The 20,044-nt window shown below is 46.1% G+C and overlaps 1 protein-coding gene across 5 annotated transcripts in view; it reads right to left on the bottom strand.

The window, feature by feature from the left end:
• TLN2 (talin 2) overlaps window positions 1-20,044 on the bottom strand; it is a 423,915-nt gene that overhangs the window by 87,314 nt on the left and 316,557 nt on the right. For all 5 annotated transcript variants that reach the window (XR_006602771.1, XM_004758776.3, XM_045067453.1 and 2 more), the window contains 5 exons: window positions 13,184-13,277; window positions 10,931-11,020; window positions 8,578-8,700; window positions 6,835-6,978; window positions 5,021-5,182 (listed from right to left, as the gene is read on the bottom strand). Coding sequence is in view for 4 of the 5 variants with exons in the window: in XM_004758776.3 (XP_004758833.1) it covers window positions 5,021-5,182; window positions 6,835-6,978; window positions 8,578-8,700; window positions 10,931-11,020; window positions 13,184-13,277 (613 nt within the window). In the remaining variant the exon portion in view is untranslated. The remainder of the gene's footprint in view (window positions 1-5,020; window positions 5,183-6,834; window positions 6,979-8,577; window positions 8,701-10,930; window positions 11,021-13,183; window positions 13,278-20,044) is intronic.

Here is a 20,044-nt window from a genome sequence, read left to right as displayed (position 1 = left end):
AGTTACCTAGGTGTATTCAACTTTAGTTTACTGAGATCTATACATACGATGTGTGTTTTTAAATAAATAGTAGCAAAGTAACACAATGGCTCTGAGTGATCAGTCAGATTGATGATTAATGACCTAGACAAGAAGAATCCAGGAACACAGGCTGTGGTTCATGAAAGGCTGCCTAGCAGGGGGCTAACACTTGGACCTGAGGTCCCCAACCCCAGACCCCACCTCCTGAAGAACAAGACAGTTAGAACCTAGAGGCCTGTGACATGAATATAGCATAACTTCCTCCCAGCAAAGGACTACGTTGGAGTAGGCAGTTATATCCGTAGAAGAATACAAACTTCCCCACTAAATGACCAATTAAACTTTTAATTCAACTGTTATGAGCAATATGTAAAAGCCAATTTAGACAATTAGTGAACAAAAAACCAGAGGCCCCAGCATTCTGAAACAAACCAGATCCGAGATGAAAGCATTTCTATTTTTCAGGAAGGCAAGAGTAGGCAGGCACGTATGCTTTAAAAGCTATTTCTGAATAACAACTACATTCCGATCAAGCTTTGGCAGCTTGGGACAATAATTACACATCCCGCCGCGCTAATATTTTTCAGAGGAATTCCCACGAGCCTGGCTCATTTCCCATCTTCACTAATACCATGCATGGCTGGCCTCTGCTCAACTGTAGACACTGACCTCTCCTCTAACCTCACCGATTCTGCCATTCTTTCAACCCAACGGCAACCCTACATGCTATTTCTTGCTCACACATATGGCCTCCATAACTGCCATTTACATGCTTAGTAAATGTGAAGTTAGCACCTTCACTGTGACCCACACTGTGTCTAGTCCTCAAATCGTGCTACATCATCAATGTCATTGACTCCGTGAGGTCAGGCCCCACCAGGCTTCAGAGCAATCTTCGAATACACTGGGAGACAGGGTAGGTGCTACCCAGCAGGAACCCAGAGGGGCGGCCCCAGCACAGCAGAAAGATGCCAGCAATGGACTTCAGTGTCAAAGGAACTCAAATCCTAGCTGCACCAGCGGCCAATCACACCCCATTCCGTTGGGATGAGGTGACTTCTAGCTCAATGGAAGATGACAATCCTCCCATTTGTGCTGTTCCTTCCTCCTGTTCTTCTCTCACCAGACTCCTCCCATCCTCTTTCCTACCGTCTACAACCCTCTCAGCCTCTTAGGAAGGCAGGCATCTGGTTGAGCCACCAACTTTACTTGAATTTCTTCAAAATGAAAAGAGGATTAGCTGAGGTAAATCCCAAGGAACGGTTTTCCAATTGTGCAGTTTCATGAACTGTGCCAATAGTTGAAGAAAGGATATATATTTTTGAGCCTGGGCACTAAAGCCATGTATCCCACAGCGCATGGCTATTCATGGCACAGCATCTTGAATAACATGGAACAGAACATGGAGCTACAGCAACCACTTCTGTTCATTTTCAAAAAAGGAAAAGCTGTTTCCGTTAGAGGTAGCACTTAGCATCAGAAAGGATGGCTTACGGAGATACTACATCATTTCTGAATGCTGCTTCCGCTCTGGGGATGGCTGAGCCACCCAGGTAAACTGAATATGCCAATCTACTCACTGGTGACATTTCAGGTCGACATGGAAGTTTTCATGTAGACATCCCCTGTCACAGAATGTCCAGCATAGCAGCTGCAACAATGGAGGGGTAAATTCAATTAGCCAAATGCTGGGAGCCCGTTAGGACAAGGATCTTCTGGACCCCTGGGCCAGCTCCTTTGAATGTTCCCTTAGCAAAATCTCACAGGAGTCTAGGAGAAACAATTTCTGCATGGGTATCACAATCAGATCCACAGACTTTGGGGAGTTGGAAGGGACCGTAAGACCTTAAAGATTTGGGACCGTAGTTCCAAATCCCCAACGTTCTAGATGATAAAACCAACATCTAGAAAGTGGCATGCTATCCAAGCTCACGCCTCAAGCCACAATCCAAGACCCCTGGCTTCCTTCTCTCCTGACCTTAGAAAAAGGCAGTACAAATCAGTGTAAGAGAAACCTAAAAAGTTTTCCGCTTTTTCTTCTGGAAAAAAACCTCCTTTACCAATCCAAACCTAAGGATGACCAAGAAGACATACTGAACAGTCAAGTCAAAATCAGTTACTGAGCTCTGATCTGGTATCTCTGGTAAACACTGGGTATACTCCATCCCCAAATTGGAGCTTCACTTCCGCGGAGAGCAGCAAGGCCATCCTTCCACTTCTGAGAGACACAAAAGCTGTTGTACAACTTCTACCTGGCACCCACCTAAAGCACACGGGAAATAGTACTGCACTCCACCGATGGGACTCAGGACTAGGTAATAAGCCGACTGAAGCAAGAAAAGCCGGTGACCCTGTGTGGGGTGACCCAGTATGGGGTGACCCACGGGCAACTGTGGGTAGGGGTCTGTGTGCTTCTGACGTGGCTGGAGTTTAGAACGTTCTGCCTGGGAGGAAGTTGTGGGTATTTATTATTGCTGAGCCAAGGTTTGGGATTTTAAAGAACGCCATCAGTAGAGGTTTAAGATTTTTAGGTACACACATTCTAATGGTGCTGATAACCCCCGTGAAGGTCTGTTTCCTGATATGATATGATTCTTAACCATTTTTTTTTAAGATTTTATTTATTTATTTGACAGAGGGAGATCACAGCAGGCAGAGAGGCAGGCAGAGAGAGGGGAAGGGAAGGAAGCAGGCCCCTGCTGAACAGAGAGCCCGATGCGGGACTCGATCCCAGGACTCTGAGATCATGACCTGAGCCGAAGGCAGCGGCTTAACCCACTGAGCCACCCAGGCACCCATTCTTAACCATTTCTTAAAACAGGAAATCTCTTCAGCATATAGGATGGTGAACTACAGGGAAAGGACCAGTACCATTTTCCTTTTAGTAGATTATAAACAAGGCTCGTTGTCCCCGGTGAACCCTGCCAGCCAGTGCAAATAGAAAAACCAAGCCCATTTCAGCCAGTCGAGGGGCAATGGGCTCATTTCTGTTCCTTGGGCATTGCTGCTGGGTCCCAGGGAGCTCACAGAGACGAGGCCTTCATCTTCCCCTCCTAACGGTCACCCTGCACCCCTCCTCTGATGTTCCCACACAGGCCTATCTTTCAGGCCATCACTAGAGCTCATTTGCCACTGGGAATTGCAAAGAGGGTTTGACACCGTGAGGAGAATCTGAAAAGAAGAGGAGCTCTTAGCAGAGAGAGACGGGTCAGGACTTAGAGCAGGAGGAGGCACAAAAGAAAGGTTTCCAGGAATTTCGGCAGAACAGTTTTCCTTCCTTTTCTTCCTCCCCTGGTCCATCTAAATATAGTCTGTTTCCTAACGATCAGAAAACGGCCAGGTCTGAAGTCAGCTAATGATACAGCAAGCGCCAACGATGTCACTCCCTTCCGCAGCCGCGGTCTTTCATCCCCGCCGGCCCCGACATGCAGGCACGTGAACAGACCCGGGGGTTTCTTCTGGGTTAGTCTGGATTCGAACCCCACGCCGGGGTGAGAGGAGGATCGAGACTGCAAAGGGGCTCTGGCCTCTGGGTTTGAATTCCCACCAGCCACTCACTCGCTGGCTGGGGTGCCACCGGCTAGCACCTAGTGTCCTGAGCGCACAGTGAGGGTGACAGGCACAGGGTGTTTGGGTGAACCGGAGGAGTAACACACACCGAAACCTGGGAACAGGTTTTGTACGTTTGTTCAGTTAAAAATGCGAGCTTCATTCATTTCGAATACTATGCACTATGGCGGTAATTAAGGTGAGCTGCCACCAGGATCCCAGGGGCACCTGCTCACTGGCTTTAATTTATTTCCAACCTGTCTTATTATTGTCTTCAAATAGGCAGGCTTCACTTTCTTCAGGCTCTTTGTTGAAGCGGTAAGGAAGTGCTGACGGGGCTAATGGGCCTGCACTCCCCCCCACCTGCTCCCAGCGGCTGCTGGGCTGTGAGTTCTCCCCTTTGCTTCCTCCCGAAAGGCCTGAGGACTGATTTCTCCACAAGGTTCAAGTGGTTCTGAGGAAAATGTCCTCTGGAGAGGACAGGAGAAGTCTCATTACTCCAGGGCTGGCCTGGCAACGAAGCAGGTTGTCCTACCCCAGTGAATGTGACCATCCTTAAATAAGCGTCTCCCCACCATTGGCTTTGCCTCCTCCTCTCTGGGTGGCCAGAGAGTTGGGAGCCTGCCTTCCATGACAGACTCCTTCAGAGGCTTGGAGGGGGGTTCTGGGCTCCTTGCCTGGGGCTGTTTCCCTGCAAGGTCAGCTACACAGCTGCTGCTTGGTACCCCCTTGTGGTCCTTGCTTGGGGCACACTGGATTTGTAGCTTTATCACCCACCCATAAGTACCCCAGGCCTGCCACTGCAGTCACTTCCTCAGAAGGGTACCCTGCCCCTGTTCCTCCCTCAACCAGCCCATGGTCTAGAACATGGTATAAACATGGAGTGCTCTATTTGAGAAAACAGATGCTCCCTTTCAAACATTCAAACAGCTTTAAGCAGAAACGGAAATCATAGGATAGATGAAATGGATTTTTTAAGGTGGTTTCTTCACAATTTCCCATTTCCTTTTCCCCCTCCACCTTCTCTCTAGGTCCAGCTCTGTCTACCGACAATGGCAGACCCCCTACCAGCAATTCCCTAGAGCACGGTCCACGGCAGCGGACCGTCTAGTAAACATAGAGCGTCAGTCTCCAAGCACCATGCCAAGAGACGCCTTCCACATTTCTGCCCCTCAGCTTCTCATGTACAGAATTTGGCAACCACCGTCCATCCCCAACCCCCCCAACCCCCCCCCCCCGCCCTGGCCAAGAGGGTTAGTGGAGACCAAGGCTGTTGGATTTTCATGATAATTATCTCCATCAGAAAAGGACTCCTCCTCAAGGACTTCAATCAGGAGTCAGGCTTCAGGAGACACAAGTCTTGGGAGAGCAGAGCTTAAATCCTGCACCCTTCTTTCCCCCGCGCCACAGGGGATGCAGGGATCACTAAGACCTCAATTCCGTGACCTACCTTGATAGTCTTCACTAGATTGGCAGTGCTGTTGGCGACCTCCTTGGCTGACTGGACAAAGTGCCTCTTGGCCACTGGGTTGGCTGTCTTGGACGATGCGATGCGGCAGGCGTTGCACAGAGCCGAGGTGTGTTTGGCGACGATCGTGGCCGCCGACAGAACCTACAAGGCACAGAGCTGGGTTGGGGCACGCATGCTCAGTGCAGCAGGGTCCAGGTCAGAAGACTCCACCCCCGTCCTAAGCCCCAGATCCCTCTTCAGCTCACCTATCCAGGGCCCATGTGATTAGGCCATGTGTATCTAGCTCTGCCACCCCAAAGCCACACCAGGGCAGGATGGCTCAGCAAGAGAGAATAAACAGAAGATAAGGAGGTGCTGCTGGAGTAGCGCGACGGGGCTGGGCTCCAGAGGGCCTGATGGGAGAGGCAGCGACCCTGCTTCAGGACCCCCGCCTGGAGGCATTCGCTCCAGGGTCTAGGCCAGCACTGCCTGACAGAAAGACGGTGTGAATGACATGTGAAATTTTAGATTTGCTAGTAGCCACACTAAAGTAAGTAGAGAAACAAGAGAAATAAATTTAAGTAACTTAAGATTATTTAACTCGATATATTGAAAATATTTCATTCTACCAGATAATCAACTTCAGAATACTGAGATTTTACTATCTTTTCTAATCACACCAAGTCTTCAAATTCCACGGTGTATTTTACACCTGGAGCCCATCACAGTTTGGACTGGCTACATTTTAAGTGCTCAGTGACCACAGGCAGTTCATGGCCACCACCCCGGAGTCCACGTCTGGAGGAGGAAAAGAGACATCAAGGTGGAAAAGAGACATCAAGGTGCAACAGCTCCTTGCTCATCCACAGGGGGATTGGGCGCCCGAGTCGGGGGCCTGGGTCAGGCATCTCCTGGGCCCCACCGCCACCCCACCACTCTCTTGAGTTCCCCCAATCCACTTTGCTGAGGCTGGTAACACTCCCTTGCCCTTAACTGGACAGGTAGGAACGTCAGGTGTCCTGATGTCTTCCATGCCCACTCTCAGGCTCCTGGGTAGGTCTGATAGTCCCTGTGTTGCCTCCTTAACATGGGTCCTCCTCCTGCTGGAAGAACATCGGGCTCGGAGTTCACGGTGGACGTGGCACTCACAGGCTGCCTCCGGTAGCCCTATGGGCCGATTCCCATTCCTTTTAGCACACACTGCTTGAGTAAGTCACTGGGACGTCATGCCACTCAGAAATGGAGTGTCACACATACTGTCTAGTCCTGAAATGCCTCTGTGGGTCTTTTTGGCACTTTGGATTCTGCTCAGACTCTGAGGCCTGACTCGGGGCCTCGATCTCTGTGCAGTGAACCTTGACAGCCCTGTACAGAGCTCATCACATGTTCCTCTGTGCATCTCGGCTGCTGTAATCATAGCCCGACCACCCCATCTTCCAAGCTTTAATCCAACGGAGGAAGAGCCAGGGCATAGAGGAGATCAGGTCTGACTTGTGTTGGCCCTTAGTGCTGAGCACAGAACAAGCCCTCCACCTACGTCCTCTGACCCGAATGAAATCATGAGACTCCTGGTGAACCTCCCAACGATGACTTCATCCTACTGCCCACCAGCACCTCATTTCAAAGCACTGGCACATTGCCATGTTTACCACATTTTGCAATATTGCCCCTCAAGCTGTTATCCACAGGGCTGCATTGAGCTGGCTTTGCAAGATTGGGAAGAACAGTATTCTTCCCTAATTCCTCATAGTCTCCCACAACCCCCCATGGGAGTTGAAGCACTCACAGACCTCACACCCTTGCCCCGTGTTTACCTGTGACGGGCTGCTGCCGGGGTCCACCAGGTTCTGGCAGGCCATCTGGATAGCCTGGTTAGCCCTGGCAAACTGGATGGGGTCCACGAGGCCCTGGTGGCCCGCCTGGCTATTTGGATCAGAGATGCCCACCAGGTATGCAGCCTGAAAGGGAGGAGGAAAGCGCAGTTCAGACTCTCCGTGCTCCCAGATGAGCCTGTTGGGAATGACAGCCCAGCAGTGTGCAGGCCGTATTCTCAGCAGCTCCCTGGTGTAGGTTGGTCAGGGTTGTCTCACCGGTAAGGATTTAAAGACAGACAGGCAGATAGTGGCAGAGTCTCCCGCAGGCTTCTGGGAACAAAATCTCCCTGTTCTGAAGAAAGCCTCAAGAAGCTTTCCCATGGGCCTGAACAAGGAGGGATGCAGCCCTGTGTGCTCTGACAGCCTTCTTACAACCAGGAGGGTACCCAGTCTCAGTGTGAGACTGACTCTTAGGCTGGCAGATGGGAGAGGCAGAAAAAAGGGGTTGGTGACCAAAGGCATGGAGCCGGTGGGTCGGTCAACCCTGGAGGCTGCTATGCATGGAAGTTTCTCATCTCATAGCCAACCACATCCTTATTGTTCAGGCCAGTATATCCAGGAATAAGGAGAAGGAGTAAGATGGCTCAGGAAAAAAAAAAAACAAAAAACAAAACAAAACAACTCCAGCACTATTTGGTCTCTAAGAGGACAAGAGGTTCTAAGAGCAGGTCTTCTCTTTTAACCATCTGGATAGTCAAATCACAAGGAGAAAATGAAATTGGGAAGGGGAATTTTAATCTTTCTTTTTTTTTTTTAAAGATTTTATTTATTTATTTGACAGAGAGAAATCACAAGTAGATGGAGAGGCAGGCAGAGAGAGAGAGAGGGAAGCAGGCTCTCCGCTGAGCAGAGAGCCCGATGTGGGACTCGATCCCAGGACTCTGAGATCATGACCTGAGCCGAAGGCAGCGGCTTAACCCACTGAGCCACCCAGGCGCCCAGGGGAATTTTAATCTTAAGTCATTTCCCATGAGATTTGAGGGACGAGATAAGGATAATTTCATCCCCCAAACTAGGGATGTTTCCCTTCAGCTCATTATAATTTTCCAGCCTCAAGGTAACTGTCAAATGATAAGTCCTTTAAGGTAAATGCTGATAATTTTTGAATTATCAGTTCCATGAGCCCAATAATTACTACAGATGCACAGGACAGTAGAAGCAAAGCAAGGAACATGCCCAGTCATGTCTCTGCAGGATGGTTTCCAGTTTTTTTCTCTCTCTGATCCTAAAAAGAGCATGACTAAGATTTTTGCAGTTTTAAAGCCTCAGGAAGAATGTCAATTATATAATACTCATTTTTTCCCCCTGAAAACAACTCCTCCCTAAAAGTGGTCTTAAAAAAAAACAAAAACAAAACAAAGCATTAAAAAACCCACCCCAATCTTGCCTCTGAACACTTAAAGCTGGGCCTTCAGCATTCAGTGTCTCACTACACTCACCAGGCTGCTCTGCTCCTGGAGGGTTACTGGCTGGTACTATGCTGATATGCCCCAGCCAACACAGAAACCTTTACCATGGTTTCTATGACAGTGGTTGGGGAAGGGGCTGCCGGTGGAGCTACCCCATGCATCCTGCAGGGACGGATCCTCTGGGTATCCTCACTGGAGCATAGGACAGAGGCACAGGACCCAGGCCTTAAGGCCGGAAGCCCTGCATTAGGGGGTGTGGGAACCAGTCCCTTACCTGCGCTGCAGCCTCTGTCAGCCCGCAGAGGGCCTTGGACGCAATCCCCACACACTCCCCAAAGGCAGGGAGGTCCCCGGTCTTGGCGTTCTGTGAGATCCCTGCCATCGACTCACCCAGGACCTGCAAAACCAAGAACCAGTGACATTCATGAACCAGCATTTCTTCAAAGGGCACTACACTTCCAACTTCAACATTCAAGGCCGCTTAACTTACACTATTTGCCATTATTTTTCTTTATTTGCATTAAGAGGAGATTGAAGGGAACTTCATCATTTCTATCCCATAGAGAGAAATGAATAATGAAACGATGAGCCTTTCATCTAAAAGTTATCTATAGCTTGAGATGCCTTGGTGGCTCAGTTGGTTAAGCATCTGACTCTTTAATTTCAGCTCAGGTCATGATATCAGGGTGGGGAGATCCAGCCCTGCATCTGGCACCCCCACCCCCAGCACGGAGTCTGCTTGGAATTTTCTCCCTCTTTCTCTCTCTGCCCCGCCCACTTGATCCCCCCTCCTCCCCTGCGCTGCCCTGCTTGATCTCTTTTTCTTAAAAAAAGAAAAAAGTTATCCAGATCTCAAAGAGGTACAGTTCATCTATACAGACCAGTAAAATAAAACCTATAACGGGCATCCCACAGGTGAACGGTTTCAAGTGAGACCTGTGAATTCCCAGAATATAAAAACCAGATATAGACACTGAACTGCAGACAGTCACACCCCAGAACACAGAAGACACAGCCTCGCTGATATTATTCATTTACTTATTGACAGTAAAATGTATATATGTCTTTGTTAAAAAGTTTGTGTATATATAGATAGATAGATAGATAGGTGATCTGAACACTATTTCCTGAATTTTGTAAGCATTTCCCCGTATTTTGAAAATCACCAATGCTTTCTCAGAAAACATCACCGAAATTTTTCTCCAGATGTCTTTAAAATAACAGCCAAAAGGGACTTTAATATTCAGAGCCCAACCCAAAGAGGTTGAGCACTCTACATAAGGTCACAGAGAAGGTCACATGGGCAGGGGCAGGACACCTGCCCCATAGCTGGTGTTCTGTCTTCTATGAGCCTCACCGTGCCCCAAAAAGGCAGGTCCTGGTCCTATTTCCCAGGGTCACTGAGGATGGAATGGAAGATGCTGAACACAGCCCTTTAGAAAGACTATGGCATTGCCAATACAGAATTCTTCATCAATACACCATTTTGGATGGGGAAAAAAATTCCCTAAAATTGCTTAGATATACAGCACAGTGCAGAGCATATGAAGACTTGCAAACGAGAGAAGTTAGAAGGTATCTGTAGGCACAGTACTGTCCTTTCTACCACTCTGCCTCCCTCTTTAGGAAGGAAGAGTTTCTGTAGATCTAAGTGTCTAAGACTCATGCACCCTTAGGGAGTCCAGAGTTCCATCAACAGTGCTGGACAGAGGAAATTCTAGTCTTATCCCAGTGCAAGACATGCCCCTCTCGACATCACCGACATAGCTGTTTCCCCAAAGCTGACATCAGAGTGATGTGGACAAACATGGACTTGTGCTCCAAGGACAGACTTGGTAACTGGCGACTGCTCTTTATCTGCATGTCTCCCTTATATTTTATTCTAATCCAGTTTGGAAGCAACCTCAACAACTTTGATATTGCCATCATAGGTTTGTGCTTCTCCACTTTAAAAAAAATCATTATTGCTCCATTAAGAAATCTTTTTAGCTTCCCCACCCCCAACTGCTACCCACATCAAAGTAAATAAGAAGAAATAAGACGTCACTGAGTTAGGTTAAGATGTGGAAGGGGGCGGAGACAGAAACTATTGCACTATTTAGATTTTCCTACTCCTCCAACCTCCCAAAGAACATCTCATTGCTCAATTCCCTTGAGAATGATGTCAAAAATGGGTGGTTGGAAGCACACACAAGGCGGGCAGGTCTCATGAAAGCCAAGGTCACTGACAGGCTTTCCCTTGCAATTCAGTACTAAGTAAAAGAAATCCAAGATTTAATTCACAGTGAGACCCATCTACAATGTAGAATAAGGAGTGTATCTCTAAGCGTTCCTTCTGGACTGCATCGGCAGGAACCTGGGGACCTGTCAGAAATGTACAACCTCAGCCCCACCTCTGATCTACCGAATCAGAAACTCAGGGGTAAGGTCCAGCCATCTGTGTTTCACAAGACTCCTAAGTGATTCTGAGGCATGGTCAAGTTTGAGGAGCACCTGTGCAAAGGGTGCCACCATCAAGCTTTGTAATATATGCAACCACACAGAGAGGCCACAGGCAGGTTGACAAAGAACATGCTTAGACCGTACCCTACAACGAGAAGGAGTGTTACCAGCACAGACAGGCTTACCTTGGAGTTTTCCATCACACTCTCAATGCAGTCAAAGTAAGAGAGGTCACTCACGGGTTCATTAGGATTGTCTAACATCCCCTTGACTGTCTACAGAAGGAAAACACATTTAAAAAGCAAGCAAGTGTTATAGAACAAGAGAAATTTCCATGTAAAATACCAACTGTTGACTTCCTCTCTGCATATAGGATTCTGGGCACGATTATTCATTTATTCACATTCTTGAGAGGAATTTAGGTGGTTTTACAAGTAACTTGAGATTTCTTGTTAACAACACAACATTGATGGTACGGAAGAGGATGCTTCAGGTGAGCTTGGGTGGAGAGGAGAGTTCTATTCACAGACTTGAAGGAGAAACATGGTATCCACAAAAAGGAGAGATTTTTTTTTTCTTAAGAAAAATCTAAAAATGAATTCAAGGCAATGGTCAATTAGCACGAGTTCTCAGGAACTCAAAGGAGCTGACATTTTAAGGACGCAATAACTCATTTCTACCTGATGAGAACCTTCAGTTTTCAATTCTGGAGACTTTTATCACATAGGCATGAAACAAGGTCACTCCCCCAAACTTCCTACCTAGATGGTTCATTTGTTTTTAATTCAAAAAGTATAGAAAATATTCACTCCCATGTAAGAATCCATCAAGGAGCAGGGCACGGGGCTTGCTCCCTTTGTCTTCAGTCCACTGAAAATCATCTCTGGTTCCCATGTTGTAATAATCTCCGATAGTCACATATGAGGGAATTTTCCAGGGGAGCCAAGTCTGGGATAGAGCCATTTAACCTCCTTCCCCGTGGTTGAGAATATACATTCGAACCCAACAGCCTTTGGGGGCACAGCCAACAAAAAAGACACATCCATTGGAGTTACCAAGGATTGGGGGGGTGGTCATGGTGGGAAGTGCTGAGTTATTGAGATCCCAGGAAAGAGGGCAGCATGAAGTTCATTTCATTGAAGAATATCCCCCCACTCTTCACACAATCAAAATTGTTTTGGTAACAGCAGTCCTGAAAGAGTCATAATTTTGGCAACCAAGCATACTGTCAAAGAACAGAGTGTTTGTATTTGGGCCGATCTGATTTAGACCAAAAGCCTACGTATCGTGTTTGTGAATGTGAGCAGAGCAGGATAGGATGGTAATTAACCCAACATAGGAAATAGGCTCCACTGTTTTCAGGATGCTTTAGTCCTCAGGTAACAAGCCTCTTCTCACCTCCAGCTGCACTCACTGGCCAACTGCCACCAGCAGACTGGGCCTTAATCAAACCCTTCAGAAGCTGCAATCAGACCCCCTCTGGCAGGGAGGGTATTCCTGTGCTCATCATCCAGAAAACTAAAGGTGCATTGGGTTCAAGCAACCCATATCCACTGAGAGATCTAGTTGGCCATTTAAACATAACCCGCACTGGTTAGGACTGTTCTACGTACAAGTGGGAGTATTGGTTGTCTGTTTACCTGCGTACATCTTAGGGGTATAGATGAATTTTCCATTATAAATAAACCCTAAGGGGGCGCCTGGGTGGCTCAGTGGGTTAAGCCTCTGCCTTTGGCTCAGGTCATGATCTCAGGGTCCTGGGATTGAGCCCCGCATTGGGCTCTCTGCTCAGCGGGGAGTCTGCTTCCCCCCCACCCTGCCTGCCTCTCTGCCTACTTGTGATCTCTCTCTCTCTGTCAAATAAATAAATAAAATCTGAAAAAACAAACAAACAAACAAACAAAAAAACCTGTTAAAAAAATAAATAAACCCTAAGTGTGAATACAAATTGTGAAGTACCTACACTGTGTTCTGGGTCACTAGGGGTCTCACAGTTGCCTTGACAATGTGGTAAGTGTTATTCCTGGGGTTTCCACTCATGTGCCCCCTACAGTGACTAAAATAAAATGTACCGGAAAATCATTTTTACTCAACAGTAACATCTACCCCGGCTTCTTCCAACCATGCCCACATAATGACTCCAAAACTTCAGGTAGAAATGGCTCATCTTCAGACTATGCCCAGGCTGCTTCCCTATTTGAAGTCGAGTCCTTTAAACAAAGTAACTGTCATCCTAGTGGAAAAAGGGGAAGCAGAGATGATAATGCAATGAAATCTAATTTTTCTTGAATTCCTCACCATTTGGGATTGAAACCTCGGCCTCTGTCATCTTTCAGGAAGGTCATGAGGCAAGAACAGAGGAGAAGAAATTGGCCTTTTCTGGAAAGGACAGCCAGTCGCCCCATGGTAAATCCCTAGCAACTTCTCTTGGGGCTTACCTCGAGCTCCCGCAGGGCGTTATCACATTCCTTCTGGCCTGGAGCTTGCTGGGTGCACAGAGTGATCAGCTGATTGATGCTCTCGGTCACAGCTCTGTAAGAGAAATGGACGAAGGGTTTTTGTTTTGTTTTAGTTTATAAAGATCAACAGTAATTTCCCCAACAATATTTTGTAGGTTCGCCGGAAATACATGGAATTCGGTATAAAGGCTGGGGTCCTGGTGAGAGCTCTTCACCAAGGCTCTGAATAACCCAAAATAAACCACAACCAGCGCAGACAGAATGTGTGTCCCCACACTGCCTGTGATTACTCATCTGATTTCCCTTTAAAGTGTCCGAATGGTTCTTTTAGGAAAGTAGAACTACCTTTTAATATATTCATAGGAGAGAATTCACAGCAAAGTTGCAAATAGCAAAGAGATCGTATTAACACTGTTTTTAAATAGTCTTCATTAGCAGCCCATAAGAGATAAGATGATCTGAGACTATTTTGGATAGCCTTTGTATAGCTGGGAATGTTTTCTATATTTTAAAACTTAGCAGGCGAAAAAACCCCAAAAACAAAAAACAGAACAAAAACAACAACAACAAATAGCAGGCATACAACCAGTAAACTGCGTTCATGATTTTAAAATCTTGGCTTTCCATGAAATCCTACATGATTCGCTAGTTCCTAGAAGTTATCTCCAAATTATTCTTTAAAACAGCTCTTTTCTTTAACATTAATAGGAATTAGAGACTCATGATTTTATACGTGTTTCTATTCTTCTTAGCACCTGAGAAGCAGCTCAGCATTTTTTTCCTCTACTGGCACGGATTCCACCTCTCACGAGCAGCCTCTGCTTAACTCCTGCTTCGGTCAGGCCATGGTTCATTTAGAAAGTCATGGCCCGTTCTGAGTTAGTTTTTTTTATACGGTGTGAAATATGGGTCCAGGTTCTTTTCACGTGGGGCGTTGGGGGGGGGTTTGTGGTAAGCCTGATCATTCCACCACCTTCCATTTAAAAGGTCATTGTTTCAACGCTGCACTGCTTTTGTAACTTTGTCGACAATCCCTGGGCCATATTTATGTGGGTCTACTTCTGGACTCCATTCCATTGACCTATGTGTCTAATCCTTTGCCAATACCATGCTCGTATTAAATCTTAAAATTGAATATCCTTGTGTTTTAGCAATGAAAGAAGCAGAGACAGGAGAAATTTTCCTAAAGGGATGCTCAAGTAAGTAGCAAAAACAACACTCAAAGCCGTGACTACCTGACTCCAAAGCCGGACCCACAGCCATTTTCTGAATGGTCATGACCCGTCTACACTCTGGCAGTGTCCTAAATTCTATTCATGGTTACTAACCACAGCAGCTAACCCTCAACTTAAAACAAACAAAAACAAACTAGAGCATACTTGCTGTTAATCATTAGCACTGCCTAATATAAGAGACATCTCATTTTATTAAACTGCTTTGCAGCTTCCCACAGAATATCAAATTAGATGGAAAATGATGTTGCCAATGTACAAAGGCAATCAGCTTAATTATTTGATGAGGAGATACTGCTTTGAATTTTAAATTTAGCTAGGGCGGATGGGAAAAAGAAAAAACATCCCTGAACTCAAAAAAGAATCCCAAAATAGCTTTTGTAAGATTGACTCTAGCGATTCATTTGTTTGGGGCGGGGGGGAAATGCTTAACGAAGGTTTCATACAGGAGCACTGGGTTCTCTGTGGTGGAAAGCAAAACAGTAAAAACCGAAAGAGCAGGACAATCTCTAACTCTGGGCATCTTGGAGGGTGTGCTCTATGACATGTTCTCCAGATGGGTCCCTCAGAGTCCAAAGCCATGTTCTGGGTGGTAGGCCTCCAGACACACCCCAAGTGGACAGGCTGGCAAGCGTGAGCAGAACGAAGTGTGTAGAATACCCTTAACAGTGACAACATGATCACGTGGAGGGTATTTCCATGTTTCACACAAGCGTTCCCTTTAGCTTATTTCTTTTACTGTTTCCTGTCTATCTGCACTTCAAAAAACAAAACAAAAAACCTTGTTTTTATATAAAGATTGGTCCATTAACAACTGTCCATTGGGGAATCCAGAGAATATAGAACGACTTATTATCCTTGTCTTTTATCTGTTTTTTTTCAATATGAAAATTTTTCAAATTAAAAAACTTGGGTTAAGAAACCCCAACAGACTAGTGGTTTGTGGTAGGATAATCATGAAAGTAAAAGCACAGGACTGAGGTCTGAATGAGTCACTGGGTAATTCTGATCCATGATTTAGGGAGCAGTATTTAGGTATAATTTATCCTCATAACTCATTTCAGAGTCTGGAGTGGATAGCCCAATAACAAAATAAGTGGCCCAGAGGCAAGGGGTTTACGTGGATTTGACAATGAAAAACAGTATTTTTATGTTTCAAACTATACTAGTTGTAAAATAAAGGATTAGAAGCAACTCAAATATGGAATGACAGAGGACTGACTGACTGAATGGATAGCCTACTGTGGGATTCTGGGTGCCTATTAAAAGTCATAATGCATAGCATTCCTAACAGAGAAGAATATTCATGATTCACTGTTAACAAAATCTACAAAACTGGATAAACTGTAGGAGACCATAGCTGTAAAATTCAACATATATATATTTTTTTTTTCAGAAAAAAATGACAGAATGACATGCCAAAAAGTTAGAGTTACAGCATTTTTAAAAGTGATTTTATTTTTAAATAAAAACATTTCAATAAATCCAATAAAAAATTATGATTTAGCCAACTTACATTGTCACAAAGAGAGGGCCAAAAGTAGCAGCATCCTCCCTCTGTTCTATATGAATCTAAATAGGACTGAACAGCAGTTTTAAAATATTTTTCCACTTTTTAAAAAATGACTAAAGCTGCGTAAGTTTTTTTTTTTAATATAAAAGTTAAACAGCCATAATTCCCCTGTCTAGAAGTAGTGTTTTCTTGTGTTTCATTCTTTATCTAGGCATATCCAGCCACTCTCAAATTTTTTTTTTTTTAGAAAACATTGGAACCTATAACCTTGGATCTTAAAAAATAAAAGGAGTTCTAATCTACACATTGTTTAGTGTTCAGGGATACTGACTGAATTGATTCAACTAGTTTGGGAGCTCTGGAGGGATAGTCTCAATAGAGAGGGAGATGGGCCGGGTTGTGAGAGGAAAATCAACCAATTTGTGTTTCTGATGACCTGTGAAGCACAGATCATCTGATAAGGAGCTTGGGGTGGGGGGAGACACCAACATCAGGTACCTCCCTTCCTTGAGGGAGAGCATCTTTAGGCAGGCAAAATATTCACGCTGAATTTCACCCGTGCGTATTCCCTGGGTCCTGCTCTGTACAAGGTATGGCAACATAGTTTGTCTCTTTAGGAAAGCAAAGTGATTGCAGCCTGGCTGGGGAAGCAGGATAATGAACAGGTAAGACACACAGAAGGTAAGCCAAAGGAAGCAGTGAAGACGGGAGCATGTCAGATGGGCTCCCGAACCTCTGAGAGGCCAGATGCTCTAGGCTCGCAGGGAGCACAGATGTATGGGTTCCGCATAGAAGGGAGAGCTCGATATGGACTGCAACAATCGGAGAAGTCAGTGAGATCCTGGTTTGGATAAAGGGAAGAGAACATTCTAGAAAGACTAACAGATGGACTAGTTTACATTTTTCTATGTCACAGTGTCAAAGTACTGCTTGCTGGGTCATCCCTTTTCACTGTCTCTGGAGACAGGAGGATGCCTAGCTGGCAGGAACCTCAAAACAAAGGACAGCCCAGGAAGAGGAATCGACTGCAAAGTTCTAAGAAAGCCTCAAGGGACAGGAAAGCAGCAGCAGAGAAACTGGCTGTGTCCCAACGATGGCAGTGGGAGCCAGGGAGTCCTGGTCAGCGTGACTGTGCTGTGAGCAGCGGCACAGGGGGGCTGCTCAGAGGTAGGACACTCCCTCCTTCTTCCAATGCAAGCTGGTTTTCCATTTCTTTGACGAAGTTCAGGGAGCACTGGACCAGCCCCTGGCCAGGGAAAAAGCTGAGGAATAGTTGACAAAGGGTCTCCAGCTCCGCTCAAGTCCTCAGAAGGGAGTCAGAGCTCAGTACTTACACAGGAACAAGCTGGGCACTGAACGGAAAATGACTTCGTCCCCACTCAGCATCAGAAACCAAAGGACTGGACTCCTCATGGACCTGGGCTCCGATGCAGAATGCTTCTCCGAAGCAGAAATGCTGCTTTTCCAGAGATCAGTCTTTTTTCTCAAAGCAGGAAGAATCATGTTGACCATCAAGAACAAAGGATTTAAGTCTGCAGACGTAAGAGCAGGGCAGGCCTGCACCGATCTGAGTCTAGGTCCCCACAGTGGCATCTGTGGGCCTTTGGGGACAGCCACATAAAACAGAGGCAGGGCTGGGCTGTCCCAGGAATAGGGAGGGCAGTGGGACTAAAGATCAGGACAACGGCAGTCAGATCCCAGCTGCTCAACGCCAAGGGCGCTCACATGCACAGCTGCTGCAGTTTCCAGATGGAACGAGGGGAGTATGCTGTGTGTGTGTGTGTGTGTGTGTGTGTGTGTGTGTGTGGGTGGGTGTGGGTGTGTTCCTTGCCCTCACTCCGAAGGCGCCAGCCCTGGCCTATCACAGTGTGCACCTGTCCAGCACCAAGTGCCAGACCCAGCCCATTTCAGGCATGTGGCAAAAATCTGGCGAATGAATGAATGCACCCCCGCTGTGCAGAGCTTTGCCTCCAAAGAACAGCTCACCTGACTCACTTGACCTGGCCTGAGCTTCTACTGGGAAACCACCTCAAGGAGCAAAGCTTCCTGACATGTGCCAAGAAGCCAAGGAGAATGTGCCGGCATCTTCTGGCAACAGTTCCATCCCAAGACAATCATTTCCTGGGATGATTTTTAAGCACAGGCAACTCCTGTCAGTTGAAAGCCAGGACAGAGGCAAAGAAAGCATCATCACCTCGTCTCCAGGCCCCTTCCTCCATGTCACCACCAGGGGGCCGTCAGACACCCACAGAGCCAAGACTCCAGCCATAACCCTTGAGGGCCCGTGTTTCCTTTCTTACCTATCTTGCAAAAGGCCAATTTGCACTCTCCCCTTTGTCCATGATTGAAGAGAGTGAACAGTGCGTTCTAAGTTGGAAACTGTAATTTTGAAATGATGCAAAAAATTGAAGATAATGAAAAACATCTGAGTTCAGATACCTGGAAACATCAGTTGCCCTATCCAAAGGCTCTTTGTAGGAAAAAGAAAATCAAGAGAGGATTTTACCATAAGTGACTCTTAATCTCACAAAACAAACTGAGGGTTGCTGGGGAGAGGGGGGTTGGGAGAAGGGGGTGGGATTATGGACATTGGGGAGGGTATGTGCTTTGGTGAGTGCTGTGAAGTGTGTAAACCTGGTGATTCACAGACCTGTACCCCTGGGGATAAAAATATATGTTTATAAAAAATAAAAAATTTTAAAAAAAAGAGGGTTTTATATGAGAAACAGCTGCTCAACAGAGAAGACATTATGCTTCCCTCCTCAGCCCCCACCCCTCACAGGGGCACCCACTCACTGGCACAGTCACAAAGCAGAAGATGGAGGCAGGGAGATTGGAAGGGATTTTCCCAATATCCAAGTGGCTCTCGTTACTGTTTGAAGCTGAAGTATATACACCTGGGAATAACTACAGAAACTCAAGGGTTTTCAAGGGACTTGCTCTGAAATGATCTAATTCCATCCCCCACCACCACAGGCAATAAACAAACAAACAAATAAAGCACAACTGGCCAAGAGGGGACCAGAGACCAGATTTAACCATAAGCATGACGATATCTTATATTACTGAGAACTAACAAGAACTTAGAACTCAAGGATGATGTAGGACAAGCCCCATTTTGCAGATGGGAAAGTTGAGACAAGTTGAGCAATCCAACCAACGGAACCAAGAGTGTCAAACATTAAAGCTTGGACTAGAATCCAGCTCTGCTCACTCTGAACTCAAAAAGACAACCATTGAGCACCCAGGAGAGAAAAAGACCTGAAAAAACAAATACACAAGCAACCAAGCAAAATTAAGTTAAAAAAATTGCAAAGTCAAACTCAAGCTATGCATTTTAAAAATTACTAATCTGCGCATTTTGAAAAGGTTTCCAATTATGCTACATATCCTAATTGACTGCACATCCTCTCTTCCTGCTGTTAACCTTCCTACATACAAAGTGATGTCAAAGAATGCTAAGAAAACAAGCCCACAGCACTAGAGAAACACCAAACACCCTACAGGCCCTCTTGGTTCAGGAAAGTGAATGTGGGTTTGCTAATACAATATCTTCCCAGGCTCTCACTGCAGTTTCTCTGCGGACCAGCATTCGGTCACTGGTTATTGAACTAAATTGCCGCAGCGGTCCTGAAGCAGACATTGTCTTGTATTCACTGCTTTCCTGGGTGAAAAGAGCGGGAAAGATACTGGCACCACCCCAAACTCAGATTCCCGTTCTAATATATTTCCCAAAACAGTTGACTCCCACCCCTACACCCATTCATCATAAACGGGGGCCCTTCTGTATGTAACAAATGGAATAAGTTTAAATTCATCTTGTTAGCCTTGATGCCAGGCACCAAGTCAGTGCCCAAGAAACGTTGAATGGCGCGTTGGATGTTGTGGGGCTGTTTTTGGTTTTGTTTTTTAATGCTTTTTAGTATTTTCTGATTTTTTCCAAGGAGCACATATTACTTTCATCATGGTTAAGACAGAACACTCCTTTAAAAGCATCTATGTAAGCCACCGTGTTTATAAATCAACAGGGGCTTTAAGTCTAAGCAAGCTGAAAGGCAGTGAGAGAAGACAGAAAACATCTTTCACGGGAAAGCA

Source organism: Mustela putorius, unplaced genomic scaffold, assembly GCF_011764305.1.
Source record: "Mustela putorius furo isolate JIRA1106 unplaced genomic scaffold, ASM1176430v1.1 tig00003896_pilon_pilon_pilon, whole genome shotgun sequence".
NCBI classification, from domain to species: Eukaryota; Metazoa; Chordata; class Mammalia; order Carnivora; family Mustelidae; genus Mustela; species Mustela putorius.
This window is presented reverse-complemented; position numbering and strand designations above follow the sequence as displayed.